Source organism: Myotis lucifugus, unplaced genomic scaffold (assembly GCF_000147115.1).
Source record: "Myotis lucifugus unplaced genomic scaffold, Myoluc2.0 scaffold_162, whole genome shotgun sequence".
NCBI classification, from domain to species: Eukaryota; Metazoa; Chordata; class Mammalia; order Chiroptera; family Vespertilionidae; genus Myotis; species Myotis lucifugus.
The window spans coordinates 2,768,199-2,787,468 of NW_005871210.1; the positions used below are offsets into that span (position 1 = coordinate 2,768,199).

A 19,270-nucleotide genomic window follows, 5' to 3' on the forward strand; every position below is an offset into this window, starting at 1 on the left:
TGAGCCTCACTTACCAAAAGGCAAGTGATGATATTTCACATAATTCACACTCAGTTTTGATAAAAGATCCAGTAAAGTGCCCAACATTTTGGAAATCCAGCACATGTAGATTGCCATTCCCCTTCCTTTTAATCTTCTCAGAAATGAGGATTATATACAGACACTGCCAGTGATATCAAAGTATATAAAAGGATTTCTGATGAGAATGTCAGGGAAAGGTTGCAATAAAAATGTACTCTTGCCAATTAAAGCTCCCTAAAACCCCCACACAATGTCTATATGCCTTATATATAAACTCACTTTTGTGTGTGCGCTCCCACATCTATGCTGCATCTGTGTCCGTGTAAGGCTATGTGTGCACACATGGATGCGCTATTGTGTGCGGATCTCTGTGTTTTGTATGCAAGTGTGTGCACAGGAAGAAACAGGGCTGGAGGAAGAGGATACATTGCAGTAGCTACTTGCTGGTAACTCTTATTCAGTGTATTGTAACTCATGGCAAATAAAATAAAGTTTGTTTATGACGTTGGTCTTATCTCCTAATTAAAATCATAGGCTTGCAGCTTCTTTATACCTGCATAAAAGAAGCAGTGTAATTTCTCTGCACCAGGGGGAAAATTATGTCATTGCCTGTTAGGGAACCCATCAGTACATAGTGTGAAGCAAGCAAGGGCCCTTACACAAGCCTCATTCTCAACGAGATTTGCCCTCTCACACTCTGCAAGGAGCATGAATCTATCCTCTGAGGTTTCCTCAAGGGCAGCAGGGGTGCATTTCAAGTTGTCCTACGCCATCACAGTGCCAAAGGAGGAGAAAGTTCTTCTATCTCTGAATAACTCATCTAGAATATTTCCCCTCCATCAGCGGTTTTCAACCAGTGTGCCGCAGCACACTGGTGTGCCGCAGAATTTTCAAAACATGCAAGACCTGACTATTTAGTCAGGGCCACTGGCCTCTTTTCCCTTAGATTGTTAAATTAAAGAAAAAATGACAGCAGCCAACATAACAATAGCCACCCAGTATGAATAAATCAAAATTATACCTATTTTTTTTAGATCAGCAGAAAATATATTTTAGTAATTACTTATGTGTGCCACAAGATGAAAAAGGTTGGAAGTCCCTGCCCTAGATTATTCACACATGAATGGAAAAAAGTTACATAATGCATCCATTTCTTTAAAATTTGCTGATAACTAGTAATAACTTATTTCAATAAAGCCAAAGCAAATATTTGAGAGAAAGAAAGTAAGCTGGTCTTGGAAGCTGTAAAGAAATAAAAGAAAAACAAACAAACAAAAACAAAAATGAATCTTAGCAGTTAAAGGGATTGAGTTTGTTTTAAAGCTTAATTTATTATATGAATATATGCTATGCTAACATTTTAACAATCATGCTATTAAATAGTTTTATTTTATAAGGTACAGAATTGTTTTTGGCTTTATTTTGTACTTTGGGCCCCATGATTCAGACCATGTGTAGAAGTATCTCCAACAACTGGTGGTAGTTTAGCCAAAGACAGGAAAAAGTGTAAGAGGAAATAAGTTTACTTTCTTCTTCGGTCATTCAGCAAACATCAGGAACTCAAAGGAATCAGGATAATAATGGTGAAGGTTCTATGTTACTAACGAAGCCAGACGCATAAGCAGTGGGCAGGTTATGCCAGGTTATGATAAATGATAACCTTGAATGGCTTTAAGTAGGGGAATGTGAGAATCAGGAAGACAGTTCTGGCCACAGTGTACAGAGGGAATTGGAGGAGGCAAGGTAGGTACAGTGAGATTGGCTAGTGATGTTTTACAGCAATCCATTCCAGAGATGGTCACGTTTTGGACTAAGGCGATCACAATGGGCAGGGAAAGGATAGATCTGATTCAGGGCATTTAGTAGGTGAAATACACAGGCCTTAGAGATGGATTTTAGGATGTGAGTGAAAAGAAGAGAGAAGGGTGAAGACCTGTGTTTACTACCTGACTGTAGTTACACACAGGTTGCTTCATATGAATGGTTGGTTGGTAGAAACACTTGCTGAACCAGGCAGGGAACACTGGGGGAATAATCGACTGGGATGAGGTATACTGTGGGGCATGTTGAGTTTGAGGTGCTTGGAGAACATCCAAATAGAAGAATCTACCAGGAAGCTAATTTTTCAAGTTTAAAACAAAGAGAAGGAGACCTCAGATTGAGATTTAATTTATGAGTTGTCTCCAGAAAGATGGTAATTGAGGAAAAGTAAAACGAGAGTGGAAGATGTCACTGAGAAACAATGTGTTGAGTGAAAAGAGAAGAGAGTCAAAGCTGAGGGTTGAGGAATGGTCATATGATAAGGATAACAAGAAAGTTAAATATTCAAAAGAGACTAAAAGAAAGACCAGATGACATGATGCAATAGAATACCTGGAAGAAAATGCTTCAAGAAGGATGAAATCGCCGGTGGTATCAAAGATTCACAGGAGTTTAACTAAAGGAGAGATCTGAGTGCCTAGGTGTGTCTATTGGATTTAAATACTAGAAAGGCAATAACACCTATAGTGGGACCAATGTTATTGAGTTACCATAAGTAGAAGCCAAATTACACATATTGGAGGGGGATTTTCAGTAAGTATCATAAGATGAGTGTTAATCATAGCTATCACTTGTCAAGATTATTCATTTTATTAAGTGCTTAAAGGCAGTTTAAGTATCATCAGACTCAATTATTATTGTGAAAACCAACTCACTTTCCAAGGTGACACGATATGAAGAGAGGACTGTTGAGATTTGAGCATGTCTTCTCTGATGTCAAAGCCGATACTTCTGTCCATTTGGCTTGGGGATGACAGACTTCTTGAGCAGCAGGTTTTGCCTCAAGGTCCTTTGCGGATATGTGCTTTGGAAAATATTGAGAACAAAGGGATCATGAAATCACTTAAATCAGTTGAATCACTAAAATAATTCAGACAGAACAAAACAAGCAGTGAGATTATAGGGGATCTTCTTCATGAGTAAAAAGCAATAAAAGCAATAGTTTGATGAGGAGTGACATGGAGAAGTGAGCAGGGAAGAGGTGGCAGAGAGGCGGGATGGCCCCAATGTCAGGGACAGAGGACCACAAGACTATGTTCCCAGGACTTAAAAAATAGAGACATAAAAAAATGAAGCCTTGTTTGCATGCAAGCCTAACCTTGCACAATATTTCAGCTCAATTCAACAATGAAGGACTAAGTCAAGGAGAAAAATACCAATATTTTATATTTTATATAGATCCCAGATGGCCCTTTCTGTGCCAAGTACAGATGACTTTATATTTATGATTTAATTTCTTGTATTTATTCTCTACCACTAACTCTATATTTTCTCCTCTCTTCTTTGTTTAGATCATGCTTCTCAGTGATCCTGAAATGGAGAGCAGCATATTGATCAGCTCAGATGAAGGGGCAACTTATCAGAAATACCGGCTCACCTTCTACATCCAGAGTCTGCTCTTCCATCCCAAGCAAGAGGACTGGGTGCTGGCCTACAGTCTGGACCAAAAGGTGAACAAATACTGTTTTCTTTCACATCTTGTCACCCAGGTACCACTCATTGAAAAGCACTTGTTTATTCCATCCAGATTTTGGAAGGGACTCTGTGGCATTTCATTATTCCAAGCAAGTTGATTTTGTCTTCAGCAACCAACTTTCCTATCTACTCTTAAGTATCAAAATATGTGGAAGTTATCTTTTATTTATTGGCAATGCTCTTTATTATTTCACAGGTTCAAGATAGTTTTCTATATAACTTTATTCATTTGACCTTTAAAACAACCTTGTGAGACAAATAGGAAATGTGTATTCCTAATAATTGTATAGTGACTGTAGTACACACAGGTGTTCAGATGCACCCAGCTAGTAACTGGAGGAGCCAGGACTTGAAAGCATATTTTCTCACCTTTATAGCACCAGACCTCAGCACAGTGCCTGGTACTTAATAAGTGCTCAGTAAGTATTTGATAATAATATCAAGTGGCTGAATGTATAAATGCTATGGAACAAACCCTCTATAGTTGATCAATCTATACTTAAGAAAATGGACTTTAGATGATTCCTCTTCATATTTCCTGCCATCTCTAGAGCCTTAGTACTGTGACTGATGTCAGTATAATGTTGTGGAATCAATTAATGAAAGGAAATAGAAAATTCCAAGCACTGTCTTGCATAGAGAGATCCATGGGAATAACCTTGGTTGAAATAGTTTCTTCTCTTTGTTCTTTCTTAAATCCTGAAATAGTTGCTGATCAGTATATATTACAATATGTGGTTATAAATGTGAGTGTGTGGTGAATGAGTGTGTGTGTATACGTGTGTGATATCAGTACCTTTAAACAATAATTTCAACATAACCTTTATCTCTCTCATTCATGGAGCTTCGAGGTGGGTGTCAGGTGCTTAATGCAATCCCTTAAGGACACCCACATGACATTTGCAGAGCAAAAGCCATTGCAAATACATTCTTTCATGGCATCAAGTGGATATTGTATGAAAGACTTAGCCAAATGTCAGATACTCTGTGAGTTTAGATGCTTAATATATTCAGGAACTTTGAAGCTATGTTGAAATAGAAAGAACTTACTTAGATGATGTTAAATGGCTAGATGGTAATTTAGAAGAAGCGCAGAACTCCTAAACCATGTTTTTATTTATATGCAGACAAGCTAGATTAGAAGCAACAGGCATCTCATGCCAAGAGGCTGATGAACCAAATGCAATGTGGCTTGTGTGTATCTAGATGGAGTATCCTTTCTCTCCATCACTGCAGCGCGGAGAACATTCCGGGCATTGATCAGGAAGTATCCACCCTTGTGGACAAAATGCATTCAAAACACTTTCAGGCTTGGTGGCTGCTTCTTCACTTAGTAAAAATATTTGGAAATGTGGCCATGTTGTTGATGGATGTTCCTAGCCACACTGCACATTTCTGGATGGGTGGTCCCTTAGGTACTCTTTCTTGTTGGCATCTTTTGTGTAAAGTGGCTGACTATTCTTCAGGCCCATAAAGTGTCTAAGCGGTGCCCTGCCATTCTTTTAAATAAATGGTGTGAAGAGGCAGATGATGCCTCTGGAAATATTTGCAGAGATGACATAAAACACCCAGATCTAGTCATCTAAGTTTCAGGAGAGTTTTTCTTTATTTTGGGGTAATTTATCGGTTTAGAGTCAAGGAGAGTGATGCTGTACAGCAGCAAATGAAGATGTAAGGGTGGTTAAGATTGATGTACAATTGTCTTGTTTCAGACGGGAGCCTTCCCTGATGTGCATGCACTGAGGCAGCTGGTTGCTTCTAGAGAAAATGAAAAGTGCTAGTGGGAAGGAAACAGCAGCATGAGAGGGAGGTGTTTGTGTTTCCATTATTGTGCCGTTGATGCAATGCATCAGCAATTTCTTTAGAATCGGTAAGGCTGTCTCATTCTGTTGTATGTATTACAAAAGACATAATTGAATGATATTTTAAACAGGCCATATCCAATTGCTTCATCTTCCAAATTGCTACCCTGAACCTGCAGGAGACTTGGCAGGAGATCTCACTTGGTAAAAACACTGCTGGAGAACTAAGGAAATACCTTCTGGGTAGAACAGAATTGTATCTAGAAGTTGGGAGATGCATCTAGTGTTGTGTTAGTTAAGGTGCCTCATAGCAACTTTTGAGTCAACTGGGAAACATGGCTACCTTACCCTGGTCAAGGCCAGGGTGTGGGTTAAGGTCCAAGCCTTTTAACTTCCAAAGCTGCAAAGGGGTGGGTAGGTAGGGTGCAAATGTACCTTGCACTTGACCCTGTAGGAGGGCCATGCCTCTTCGGTTCTGATGCGTCCCAATATAGCAAAGTCCTTTCTGTTTCCTGCTCAGCTTGACTTGGGCTTTTGACCAAGTCCTTCCATTCTGGCCATCCTATGAGAGTCCCAATTCCTGCAAATTTCTGTGCCAGCTCTTGCATTTTAATAAAAGGACTCAGTACTTAGTAAAGACAAAAGATTATTTCTTGGGTATAAGAATCTTTGGAGCCAGGCTGGCATGGCTCAGTGGTTGAGCATTGATCTATGAACCAGGAAGTCATGGTTCAATTCCAGGTCAGGGCACATGCCCTGGTTATAGACTTAGTCCTCGGGGGCGGGGGGGGGGGTATGCAAGAGGCAGCCGATCAATGATTCTCTCTCATCGTTAATATCTCTCTCTCTCTCTCTCTCTCTCTCTCTCTCTCTCTCTCTTGCTCTCAGATATATATATATATGATATATATATATATATATATATATATATATATATATTGATATATATCAGTTTTAAAGGAATCTTTGGAGATGCTTTATAAGAATTTCTGTGATTAAAAACAACCAGCAAAAGTAATAGGTTACAGGTGACCAACTTGGAAAGAAAAGAAATAAAAACACTCCTGCCCTCCCAACTTCTCCCCTCCCCTCTCTTCTCTCTTCCTTCCCCTCCTCTTCTCACCACAATTCTAGAACATCTTTTGAGGGATGACTGTTTACCAGTTATTTAACAGGCAGGATTCTTTTTTTGTTTTCATCAGGCTATTTCCTCACTGATGACTGACATAGCTTACCTTATGCGGTTTTAGATTAGCTGGAGGGCTCAATAATCTTACTAAAACTGAGAATTTTTGAAAGATTTTGATACAGGTTTTGAGAACATTGAAATCCTCTAAATCAGAAGTTCTCAACCTGTGGGTTGCGACCCCTTTGGCGGTCGAACTACCCTTTCACAGGGGTTGCCTAGGACCATCCTGCATATCAGATATTTACATTACTATTCATAACAGTAGCAACATTACAGTTATAAAGTAGCAACAAAAATAATTTTATGGTTGGGTCACAACATGAGGAACTGTATTTAAAGGGCCAGAAGGTTGAGAACCACTGCTCTAAATAGATAGGCGCTGCTCTCATCGTAGGCAGCCAGTGTTTAAACACCCCTCATTTTGACAAAAGACTCAATGTATTTTTTTAATGCGCACGTGCTCATGTATTCAGGGATGCATATACCCTGGCACAGGGCCTTCCACCAGAGATGGGGGACTGAAAATAGCTATATTTCTGCATGAGAGGTGGGATTGCAAAGCACTTTATTATCGTTTGTCTTCTTGGCAAAATGCAACTTTAACAAATACAGCTGGCTTTGGAGATCAGAGATGGGATTTCAGATTCTATTGTTTTTCAGACTCTTTTGGGCTAGACTGATGTGGCATTGCCAATAATTTCAATGTAAAATACACTTTCTAAAACACTAGTGCATTAATAATAGGTTGCTGTTACAGTAATTGAAGAGGTGGGTGTGCAGCTATGGTCTTTTTTGTGTGTTTGTTGTTTGTTTTTTATCACCAGCTACCAGCCAAGTTCAAAACCAGCTGAGGGATTGACTAGCTGGTTAAGAAGCTGATGCAATTTTAGACATGGTCGCTGGAAAGACAGGGCCAACTGTGGCGGCTCCATTCGGGCTTTGCTGTTTGGGTCCCACCTGGGGCTACCACATCACACATGCGCAGAGCACGGCGGGGGGCTGGGGGGGATTAGAGTGTGTCTGGGGTGGGGAGGGCTTGAAAATTCTAAAGGAAGTTTAAACCTGTACTTCTAGAATGCTGAATGAAAATGAAGCTGTTCCTTCCATTTAAATTCTCATATAAACCCTCCGATTAGAAATGTAATTGTATTCAGAGCCTCCAGGATTAGCAGGTGATGATAACTTTCCTCGGTAGCCATTGGCAGAAGCAGGCGTCACGTCTCCCCCCCTGGTGGGGATAAAAGCTGTTGGGGATTAACTAGGGATGACAGTGGTTTTTAAGCTTATCCCGCATGGAATACGTGTAGGACTGAAGGGCACTTTTTATTTAAAGGAAAACATTGCATTTTCATTAGGTCCTCTCCCATGCCTATAAAAACCATTTGTGTATCATTTAAGAGAAAAACAATCCACAGCCCCCCTCACCTGTGATCAGTACAGTGGGATGTGCTATCGCCATCACCATAAAAACACCAGTTTCCATGAGGCCACTTTCCTGTAGGTGAAAACAAAATCAATGGTCCAAGAATGGCTCTGTTCTTTATTAAGAAGGTGGAACAACCTCTGTGTTATTCAAATACTCCTATTAATATATTTGAGCTGAGTTCTGAATAAAATAATTGGTTTAATGTATGCTATTTTTAAGTATATATTTGTACTGATTTTAGAGAGGAAGGGAGAGGGAGAGAGAAATAGAAACATCAATGATGAGAGAGAATCATTGATTGGCTGCCTCCTGCATGACCCCCACTGGGGATCGAGCCCGCAACCCAGGCATGTGCCCTGACAAGGAATTGAACCATGACTTCCTGGTTCATAGGTCGAACCTCAGCCATAGAGCCACGCTGACTGCCTAATGTATACTATTTACTTGCATCCAATGAGGGTGGTGTGGAAAGGATCTCCACCCATGTCAACGCTGCTCATGAGAACATTCGCTTAAGGGAACAACCTTCAGGAAAATTGTGCATCTGGTGGCCTTTGTCTTTGTAAGCCTGCTCTTTTTCTGTCACATCTCAGACTTTCTGTTCTCTTCTTCTATCTTCTAGGTGTCCATTTTGGTAACCTGGCACATTTCTTTTAGGGGACAGAGCAATTGCTAAAAGAATGGAAGATGTAGCATATATGTATACATGTATATATGTATGTGTGTGTTAAGAAGGGTACTCAGGTACCTTCATCCAACAACATCTTTTTTAAAACAGTTAAGTTCTAATACATTCAGCCATGGCAGTATTTTGGTGAAGGAGCTGACTGCAACTACTGCTTCCTGTGTTCTCCCACCTGCTTCATGTACAGTGACCTTGTCTTCATGCATGCCTCATCCTTTGTGCTTGCACTGCTGCCATGTACCCCTAACTCTGACCCTCTGCTTGATTCTGACTTTGGGTTTTCAGTTTTCCAGGTGGACTCACGAATTCTTCTGCTTGGTTCTTCCTTTGACAGCTTTATTGGTTCTTGATCTTGTCTGCCTGACCTGAACATACCTTCTATCCTCCCTCCAGTCTCTGCCTTCATCTTGACCACTCACCCTGGTGTGATAGCACCTGGCCTTTGCTTGTGTGTCTGTTGATCTTCACTGAGTATATTTTTTTCCATTGAGAGAGAGGGGAAAGGAAAGAAGGAGAAGGAGAGAGAGAGAGAGAAACATAGATGTGAGAGAAACACATTGATTGGTTGTTCATCAAGTGCTCCGACCAGGTCTGGGGAGTGAACCTGCAACCCAGGTACATGCCCTTGACTGGGAATGGAACCTGAGACCCTCCAGTGTGCAGGCCAACTCTCCAACCACTGAGCAACACTGGCTAGGTCAGCACCTGGCCTTTTAAAGCTGGGGTCAGTATTTAAATCTTTTAAATGATCATGTAATATACATGTAGGAAAGTGCACATTTCATGAGCTCAACGAATTTTTATAAACTGAGTGCATCTATGAAACCAGCACACAGGACAGGCACCCCAGAACACCCTTTGTGCACTTCGCTAGTAATTACCTTCCACACCCAGTGGGGCCACGTTGGTCAAGGTCATTATTAATGCCAGTGATGGATGACTAGCTAAACTGGTGCAGGAATTGACACAAGATGAATCCCTTGGAAGAAAGGTTGGAAGATAGCAAGTGAAGTAAGTGACAGAGAAGAGGAATTTTTAAAAATCTAAACATTAGAAGATTAGACTAAAGTCAAGGTAAACATTAATGAATGTTGAATAAGCAAAATGAACTCAGAGAATTCATAAGGAAACTTTCAAAATATGCTCTAGTCAAACTAATTGAGCAGGTTTCAATTTTAAAAATGGTGCTATTTTCTGTGAAATAAGGAAAATACCCAATGCTGGGAACGTTGTGGTGAAATTCATATTCTGAAATAGCACTGATGGTTGTGCAAATAGGTTTTCCTTCCTGGAAAACATCTTGGCAGTGTGTATCAGAAGACATACTTGTCTTCATAACTTTGATTTATTGCTTCAGTTACTCCACTTCTGGGACAAAAGCAATGAGAGAATACCACAGTGCTTTTGGCACAATGATATTTATCCAAGTCTTTCATCATAGGAAAAACTGGATCGAAACTTAGTGAATTCCCAACATAAGGGCCTTTAAATCATTCTACATACATTTGTGAAAATATTCTGCAGCCATTGAAATGGTAGTCATGGTGACTGTATAGCAACATGGATACATATTAATACCTGTTTAATACATAAGGGTGGGCAAAAGTAGGCATACAATTGTGAGTTCATAAAACACAGAGTTTATTCTTTTATTATTTACTAATTATTGAATTATTTTCTATATACAAATAACTGTAAACCTACTTTTGCCCCACCCTGTATATCTCTCATATTACATACCTAATATATATATATATATATTCGCACGTAATACATATTAAATAAAGCAGTACTCTTTGAATATAGATATACAAAATATAAGATAAAGGAAGAAAGGAAGCAAGGAGGAAAGAGAACATTTTTAAAAAGAAACAAAAAAAAATTCCCAAATATTATCTGGGTTCTCTGATAAAATGATGATATTAGGTTTATGGATTTTTTTTCCATACCATTTGTTTTCCAAATCTTCTATTCTTTCATTAGATTACTTTTATAATTAAAAAATTCTGAAAAGTAATCTACCCTGAATAGCTTATGTTCTGTCCTATTTATAAGGCAATGCTCTTAAAAAAGGTTTTAAGTGTTAATAGCATCAATTTAGGTAAAATCATTTCAAATTATTATTTAAATACCTTTTCAGGAGGTAATGTGGCATAGAGGAAAATTTCCCTGAACTGAGGATACATTGAGCCTGAGGTTTCTCTTTTCTTCAGCTTTGCTTTCCACTACAATCCCTGCTGAACTGTGAAACTCTAGGAATTATTTTTTTTCTCCCAACAAAAAGCATACTCTGGTTGGATATAACTTCAATCTATATTATTTACAACTCAGCTATCGATATGGATTTTATTATTTGGAATAACCCACTATAGATACATGTTAAGGAAGTGATTTATTCTGGTAGATTTAAGATGAATTTTGCAGCTATATCCCAAAATTGAATTAGTATTTAGTTATTTGATTCGACATCGATAATGGAAATGGATACTCTGGAGCCAAGGGGTGTAGACATATGCAGGAAATCAAGGGTTGCGCCAAGTAACTCTTCCATCGTGTAGTTACACATTGTTGGACATGCAAGTGCTTCTCAGAAATGAAGATCTATGTCCTTAAGTATGTCCTGGGAATGGGCACTGACAGGTGCTTTTATGTACATCATTACATTGGATTTTCACAGGAATCTGCAAGGTGGATATTATTGTTTCCAAGTTACAGATGAGCATAGGACTCTTGAAGGTGATGCTAACTTGCTCAAGGTCACATAGCCAGTGAGGGGCCCCGTCTGCTGTTTCTACTAGGCCTGGCTGAGGTCCTCCCCTTTTCCTGAGGACCACTGTACCCCACTCTCCCTAGGAGATCAACAGACTTTCTACCACCTCCTGGCAGAATTCTTCAGGGGCCCCTTTATACTGAACCTCAATCTATATTATTGAGCACTCCAATAGAGAGATAGCATAGCCAGCCATGAAAAGACCAGACTTTCAGACGAACGCCCAGAACGTTCTTCTGTCACATCCCCCAGCTGGTGGCACTTTCCAGGTGGGACTTTGAAGAGGGAAGTCAACAAACTTCTTACTGTTGGATGATGGGCCATAGGACATTTTAAAAAAGAAACCAAAAAAATTCCTGCTTCAGACAGAAAATAAACAATAAGGCAGTTGTATTGTTTAACAGGTTTTGTCTTCTTTTGCTCACCTTTCCCATTGCTTTGTTCCAATATTCAGTTGATATACAGATTAAACCAAAGTGTTTGACATTTAAATAGGTAATACTGTGATCTGAAGTTTTTTTAAGGAAGCTTATGGAGACAACATCTTTAATATGGTAATGAAGACAGAAGTTGAAATCATTTAACTTCATTTACAAATCATGAATATGTATTATGCTTTAAATGAGAAGAAGGGCTAAAACAGATATAGTGTTTGATCAATTTGCTAAAGAGAAGACAATTTGTCAAGATTCCCTCCACCCCCCCAAAAAAAACTCAAGCAATATGTAAATGTAGGAAAATCAGACCCCTCTGTTAATTCCATGGCATGATGAATATTTTTATAATTCTAATTAGTACCAGTCATTTAGTCTAGCAATTTTCCCCAATCTAGCCAATTTGAAATTAAAATAGATGCCTTGATTACAAAACTCATTAGCAAAGAAGCACCCTTCTCACTAACCAGTTCACTTAAAATGCACAAACTGAATGAAGTGTGGAGCACTCGTATCGTCAATTGGCATAAGTGAAGTGAGTCTTAATTGGAAGCATTGTGAAGTATTTGTTTTGCTGCATGTTTCATTGCAGTATAATATATGATTCATTAAATGGAACAAAAGCAACTTTTAAATGGTTTAATTAAGCAGAGTTGGTGCACTTGGTAATTTTTATGAAGTCGAATGTCACAATTGTTTGCATTTGAAGTACTGATGGGTATTAATGTCAGAAAGACGAAGTCTGACTCTGCATTTATCACTCTGGTTATGAGGAGAGTGGCAGGTTTAATGTGAGAGGAGAAAATTAAATTATAGAACATTGACTTTTTTCTTAAAAGTACCCACATGCGTATTGGCCTCGTGCATTTGGACATGGAAATTCCAGAACTGCCTGATTCATGGCTGGGAAGACAGGGAAAAGCCTGAGGATTAAGCCTGAAATGGAAGGAGAAAAACAGTTGGGATTTTTCTCTTTGTAATTTATTTTTAATTTTCCCTTTTAACCAAAGGAGGAAGTAGTGGGTGGAGGGAAACTCTATCCAATATATTTTCATCTACTCAAAAGAGCAATAGAGATGGTAGCAGCACAGAGCGATGTTCTGTGTAAGCCAAATGTGGTGGGAGTGGGAGAGGAGGGGGGAATTGGCTCTAGACCTGAATGCTGGAAATGGGACTCCACAGAAGTCCCAAATCAGAGCCAGATAGCAAGGAGTTCAAGGCTGGGTTTACTGTAGAAGAGTCTGCAGAAATGAGTTGCCATAGTGGCAGCTCTATAGGCATCAGGCACTGTTTCATCCATGTGTATTTTCAGTGTAATCCAGATGTCTGCTCTTATCTCACAGTCATGGACTATTTCAACCCTGCATCCATGACAATGCAAAACTCAGCCATGTTGCTGATTTCCTGAGGAATCTAATTTTAAAAGACACTGTTGATGTCCTGCCCATAGCCATTCAGTGTTTCGCTGTGGTATGCTCCCACTGATTTCTGGTTGCTAGGATTTGCATTTCTTTGCTGGAGGGCTTTCTCCAAACCATAGAGGCTACGTCACTCCTCCACACAGCACACTGTAGAAGGGTCATGGAATTAACATGTGGGATCAGCCCTTAGCCAACGACCAGCAGGATTTGGTGGACAGACACCCTGGTTCCCTTGCTTCTCATGTGGGACAAGTCTGAGAATTTCCCAGTGGGATTAAGCTCTAGTTGCCCACATAGTTAGCTGGCTTTGTAATATTCCATATACTGGCTGCCTTCCATTGCCCGGGTCCTTTCTCTTCTGTTATACCATCTCTCAACTAAACTACTTAATTCTTGTCTCAGTGTGTGCTCCTGGGGAACTCTAACCAACTATGCCAAGCATTTTGTGACTTAGGTGGTGGTAGCTGAAAATGTATGGTGTCGAGGACAGGGATCACAGCACCTGGGTTTCCACCCAGGAAGTCCCCATTGTTATTTCTGTGTTCCTACTCGGTCCTGGGCCATGGCCCTCTGATTTTCTTCACCATTGTAAGCTGCCTAACGCCCTCTCCCTGAAAGATGTCCACCTCCAAATCCCCAGAGCCTGTGAAGATGTTTTCCCACAGGGAAGAAGGACTTGGCAGATGTGATTCAGTTTAGGCTCTTGAGGTGGGAAGAGTATCCTTGAGGTGGGATCCCCAGGTGTACACAACGTAATCACAGGGTTACGGAAAGAGAGGGAGGCAGAACAGGAAAAGTCAAAACAAGAAGTGCCAGTGGAAACAGAGGTTGGAGTGATGCTCTTTGGAGATGGGGGCAGGAGGTCTGGACTGCAGGTGTTCTCTGGAGGCTGAAGAAGGCAAGGAAATGGATTCTCCTCTGGAGCCTCCAGAAGGATTGCAGCTCTGTTGACACCTTGATTTTTAACCCCATGTGACTGATTTTGGACCTCTGACTTGCATAACTAAAATAATAAATTTGTGTAAGCCACTCATTTGTGGCAATTTGTTATAGCAGTAATGGGAAACGAAGACACTCACTGACGCTCTCCCCAGCTTCAATGGATCGATTGATCCACAACAGCCAAAATCCTTCACTTGTCTGCACCTGCTTCTTACATGCCCAGGCATCCATAGACCCAGACACAGGCCATCTGGGTTGGACTTTTGACTTTTCTTTGCGCTGATCTTCCTCCTAAGAGGAATTCTGATGGGGAAAAAATGTTTGTCATCTTGTCACATATTGCATTAGTTTGCTAAGCCTGCCGTAACCAAGTACCATAGGTTGGTTGGCTTAAACAACACAAATGTAAGGTCTCAGAGTTCTGAAAGCTAGTTCTGAGAGTAAGGCATCAGCAGCATTGTTTTCTCCCAAGGCCTCTTCTTCTTTTCCCTGAATCTTCACATGGTTTTTCCCTCTGTGCATCTGTGTCCCGATTTCCTCCTCTATAAGGGTACCAGTCCTTAAGAATATTGCATTAGGGCCAACTCTGATAACTTCATTTTAACTTAATGATCTCTTCAAATACTCTTTCTCCAAATTCAGTCACATTGTGAGGTACTGGGGGTTAGAACTTGAACATACGGATTTGGAGGGGACCTAATTCAGCCCTTAATACATGTGCATGTCAAAGGTGCTGAGTGATGGAAATCCTGATCTTTGTGTCTCACCTGCCCTCTGTGAGGAGGGAGGAGGAGTCTCTTCCTGCTGTACAGCCTGAGGTGCTCCTGAGGCACATGGTGCAGAACCAACTACTAGACCGGATTGACAATGGGGGTGGGAGGTAAGGAAGTGAGGGTGGGGCCAATCCCTACGATGGAAACCAGATCCCATGAGAGGCCCTGAGACTGGTCAGTAAGGTTTGGAACTGGTCTTTGGCCTTGACCCTGAGCAAGGTTAGGAAATCATGGCAGACACAAGAAAAAAGAGGGTGCTAGGGCCGTAGAGACCACTGGGAAGAACTCTGAGGGAACAGTCTGAAAGAAATCTCAGGTGAAAACTTATTTTGAAGAACTAAGGCTATTTGCCTTGGTTTAGTTTGGTTTTGGATTTGGTACTGTTTGTTCTCTCTTTGCATTTGAAAGTGTCAGTAGATCTCAGATGTGCCAGAAGGAACAGAAAGAGGTTTGGATGAGCTGAATGTGTGACAATTCTTAAAATTTGTCACTGGCCTCCCCATAGCTTGGAGGATAAAGTTTGCTCAGCACATAGCTTGTCTAACTTTCCACCCCTGTCCTCAAGCACTCCCTTCACTCATGCAACAGGGAATGCATCCTCCTTCTTACCCCCAAAGGCCTTCTTAGCAATACTCTTCCCTCTGGGAGCCCTTTTCTCCTTCTCCATCTAGCTAGTCCTGTTTATCTTTCAAACCTCGATGCAAGTATGACTTTCTAGAGAAACCTTTCCCTACACAAACTTATCTATGGAAACAGAACTAAACTTACCAAAATTCTGAAGACAAATCTAGAAAGAAGTGATTTGCATGTTCATATACTGAAAAGCTTTTTATTTTATGGTGTTGTATTTGATAAATACATCAGGGTGGAGAGACCAAAATTTTTCTCATTGCCTAGGACAGTGGTTGGCAAACTCAGTCAAGAGAGCCAAATATCAACAGTACAACGATTGAAATTTCTTTTGAGAGCCAAATTTTTTAAACTTAAACTATATAGGTAGGTACACTGTTATTAACTTAATTAGGGTACTCCTAAGCTGGACTTTGCTAAAAATGTCCTCAACCTGAGAGGGTCGACCTCAGTGAACGTACCCCTACTTCTTCTAACGACACTTCTTCAAAATAGACTCACCCAGGCCAAAAACTGACTTCTGCGCATGGGCCACGAAGTTTCAATCGCACTGTACGTGCACGCCCGCACGTGGTATTTTGTGGAAGAGCCACACTCAAGGGGCCTAGGAGCCGCATGTGGCTCGCGAGCTGCGGTTTGCCGACCACTGGTCTAAGACATCCAAAGATCTTAAATTGCCCATGGATAAGAGATAAAGAGGACCTTAATTAAGGTAATAGTTGTGGGGTTGAAAAGAAAGGGGACAAATTATAGAGTGTAGAAGCGGACTTTGTAACTACATAGAAGCCCTAGGAAGGAAGGCTGCCTGCTAGCTGCAACCATGACAAGAGCCCAGAGTACACCACCCCTCTACTAGCCTGATTGCTTCAAAGATATCTAAGGCCAAGGACTGGCCCACACTGTGTTTCTTTGCTGACAAAGGAGATGCTTGTTTCTTAAAAGTACTGAGAGAGAGAGCAGATCCCTGGTAGGCGCTGCCACCAAGCTGTGCCATAGAAGGGATAGTGACTTTCCTTTGTGGTTGCTTTTTCTTTTAGTTGCTTTTCTGACATTTTGGCCCTGCTTCCCTTGGCTGCTCTGAGCACTGCTCTAATTACTGATTGTTATTGAAATTGCTTTTAAAAATGGAGACTTTTTAATTTGAAGCACTTGGTAGAGGTACCAGAAGTAGTCATCTAGAGTAGACACTTTATAATAAGCAGCTAGGGAATGAGTGAGAGAAAAAAGATGTATTAATTCTCCTTTCTTCAAATACTACTGTTGTACTAATATTGGGTTTGCATTTTTCATAATTAAGATGCTGAAAGGTGGTTGAGGAATCAGTCTGCTCTCTCCTGCATCTGTCAGTCATGGATGGATTCTGTAATGTTCTACCAGAGGCTCCAGCCCCTGAAGGGAGTTTTCAGGTTTCACTAGTAGATCACGAGTCATGATATAATCTGTCTCCCTTAGGCTTAAAGAATTTATTTTCCTTTTTTGATGCTCAAAATGCCAGTTTAATAACCAGGTACAAAGCTGAGATTATTCATTTAATCTTTATTACAGGTATCACAGCTTAATCATTAAAAATAACTGAAAACTTTGCCATAACATAGCTTTTTTTTCTTCCATGTAACTTACTAACAGATATCAGAGTCTAACATATTCTAACAAAGATTCATGTTATAAAATATTGAATTATTTTATCAAATGAATATTGATACAGTGAATGAGAAAAAATGAAGAAAAGAAGCCCAGACAGCAAAACCCATTTCTTACCTTTTAGTATATGTCATGAGAAGTATCATCAGTCTGCTTTTTATTACCCAGATATCAGGTCAAGGATATTGTTTTCAACAAATACTACTGAGCATTAATTATGTACCAGCACCTAGAGGTGCAATAATTGAGGATATTGATACTACCTCTGCTGTCTGGGGAAGAGGAATGTTGGTCAAATACGTGATTGGTGCCTTTTGTGAAAAGTGCTACAACATACAATTATAGATGTTTATGACAGCATATATTAGGGAGAAGGTCTAGTCTAGCTTAAAAATGTTTGATATAATTACTATATTGGAGAGTTGAGATATTCTCATGGAGTTAAACATTTTTAAGTGCTCACAAATATTATTTAAAATAAAATTAAGGTCACTCCATGAGTTGCCTTTACAGTTTTATAAACAATGTTATTGAAGTATAATTGATATTCAAGAACCATATGAATTAAAGTACAAGCTTGATAAGTTTTGACATATATCTACCAATGCAGTCATAACTGTAGTCAAGAGAATGAGCATATCTGTCAACACCTCCCCACAAGTTTCCTTGTGCTCCTTTGTAATTCCTTCCTCTCACCCTTCTTCATCTACCGCCACCCAGTATATTCATATTTGGGGATTTGCTTACTGTCACTACAGATTAGCTTGCATTCTGTATAATTTTACATAAAAGAGATCATACAGTATATATTCTGTTTTGCATGGCTTTTTTTTCTCTTATAATTATTTTGAGATTCATCCATCATGCTGCTGAGTGTATCAATACTTTATTATTTATTTACTTATTTTTGGCTTATTCATACCAACGTTGGCTTATTCATTCACCTGCTAATGAACATTTGGATTGAATCCAGAAATTAAAATGCTGTATCATTCTTTTATAAGTATTTGTATGGATGTATGCTTTTATTTCTTTGGGGCAAATACCTCATATTTGAAATGACTGGATCAGATGGTAGTTGCAGCTTCAACTTTTTAAGGAAATTCCTACCTCTATTCCCTTGTCTGGAGTCAATTTCTCCCTCCTCTCCCACTCCCACTCCTACTACATTTGGCTTAGCAGAACATCTCTCTGTGCTGAAATCAATAAAAAAAATATATTAAAAAAAGAAATCTGTTTGACCTAGTGATCTCACTTCTGGGAATATATTCTAAGAATCCTGAAACACCAATCAGAAAGAATATATGCACCTCTATGTTCATAGCAGCATTATTTACAACTAGAGGCCTGGTGCACAGATTTGTGCATTGGTGGGGTCCCTCAGCCTGGCCTGCACCTTCTCTCAATCCAGAACCAGAGGGATGAACTAGTGCTCAAAGCGGCAGGCAGCTAGGGAGGAGCCTGAGTCCGGGCATGGCGTCGGGCCACTCCTGCTCATCCCACCCCACTGTGCCTGCTGCGGGCTTGCACCCAGTCAGTCCCGATCAATCAGGAGAGGTTCACACCACCGCAGTGGTGCAGTGGTGCTTGCTAACCCTGAGACCAGCGTCTGGCGCCACTTGGTTAACTGAGCAGCACTCTCCCTGTGGGAGCGCACTGACCACCAGGGGGAAGCTCCAGCATTGAGCATCTGCCCCCTGGTGGTCAGTGTACATCATAGCAACCACTTGACTGGTCGCTTAGGCTTTTGTATATATATATATACATAGCCAAGATCTGGAAACAGCCCAAGTGACCATCAGTAGATGAGTGGATAAAAAAGATGTGGTTCATTTTCACACAGCAATACTACATGGCTATAATAAAGAAGGAACTCTTACCCTTTGTGACAGTGTGGATGGACCTAGAGAGTATTATGCAAAGCCAAATAAACTAATCAGAGAAGGACAAATACCATATGATCTCACTTATATGTGGACTCTAATAAACAAAATAAACTGATGAACAAAATAGGACTAGA

At 40.2% G+C, this 19,270-nt stretch overlaps 1 protein-coding gene across 1 annotated transcript in view; it reads left to right on the forward strand.

Annotated features, from left to right (window-relative positions):
• SORCS3 (sortilin related VPS10 domain containing receptor 3) overlaps positions 1–19,270 on the forward strand; it is a 506,985-nt gene that overhangs the window by 268,667 nt on the left and 219,048 nt on the right. The window contains exon 4 of the mRNA XM_006095936.3: positions 3,354–3,512. Coding sequence (XP_006095998.1) covers positions 3,354–3,512 — 159 coding nt within the window. The remainder of the gene's footprint in view (positions 1–3,353; positions 3,513–19,270) is intronic.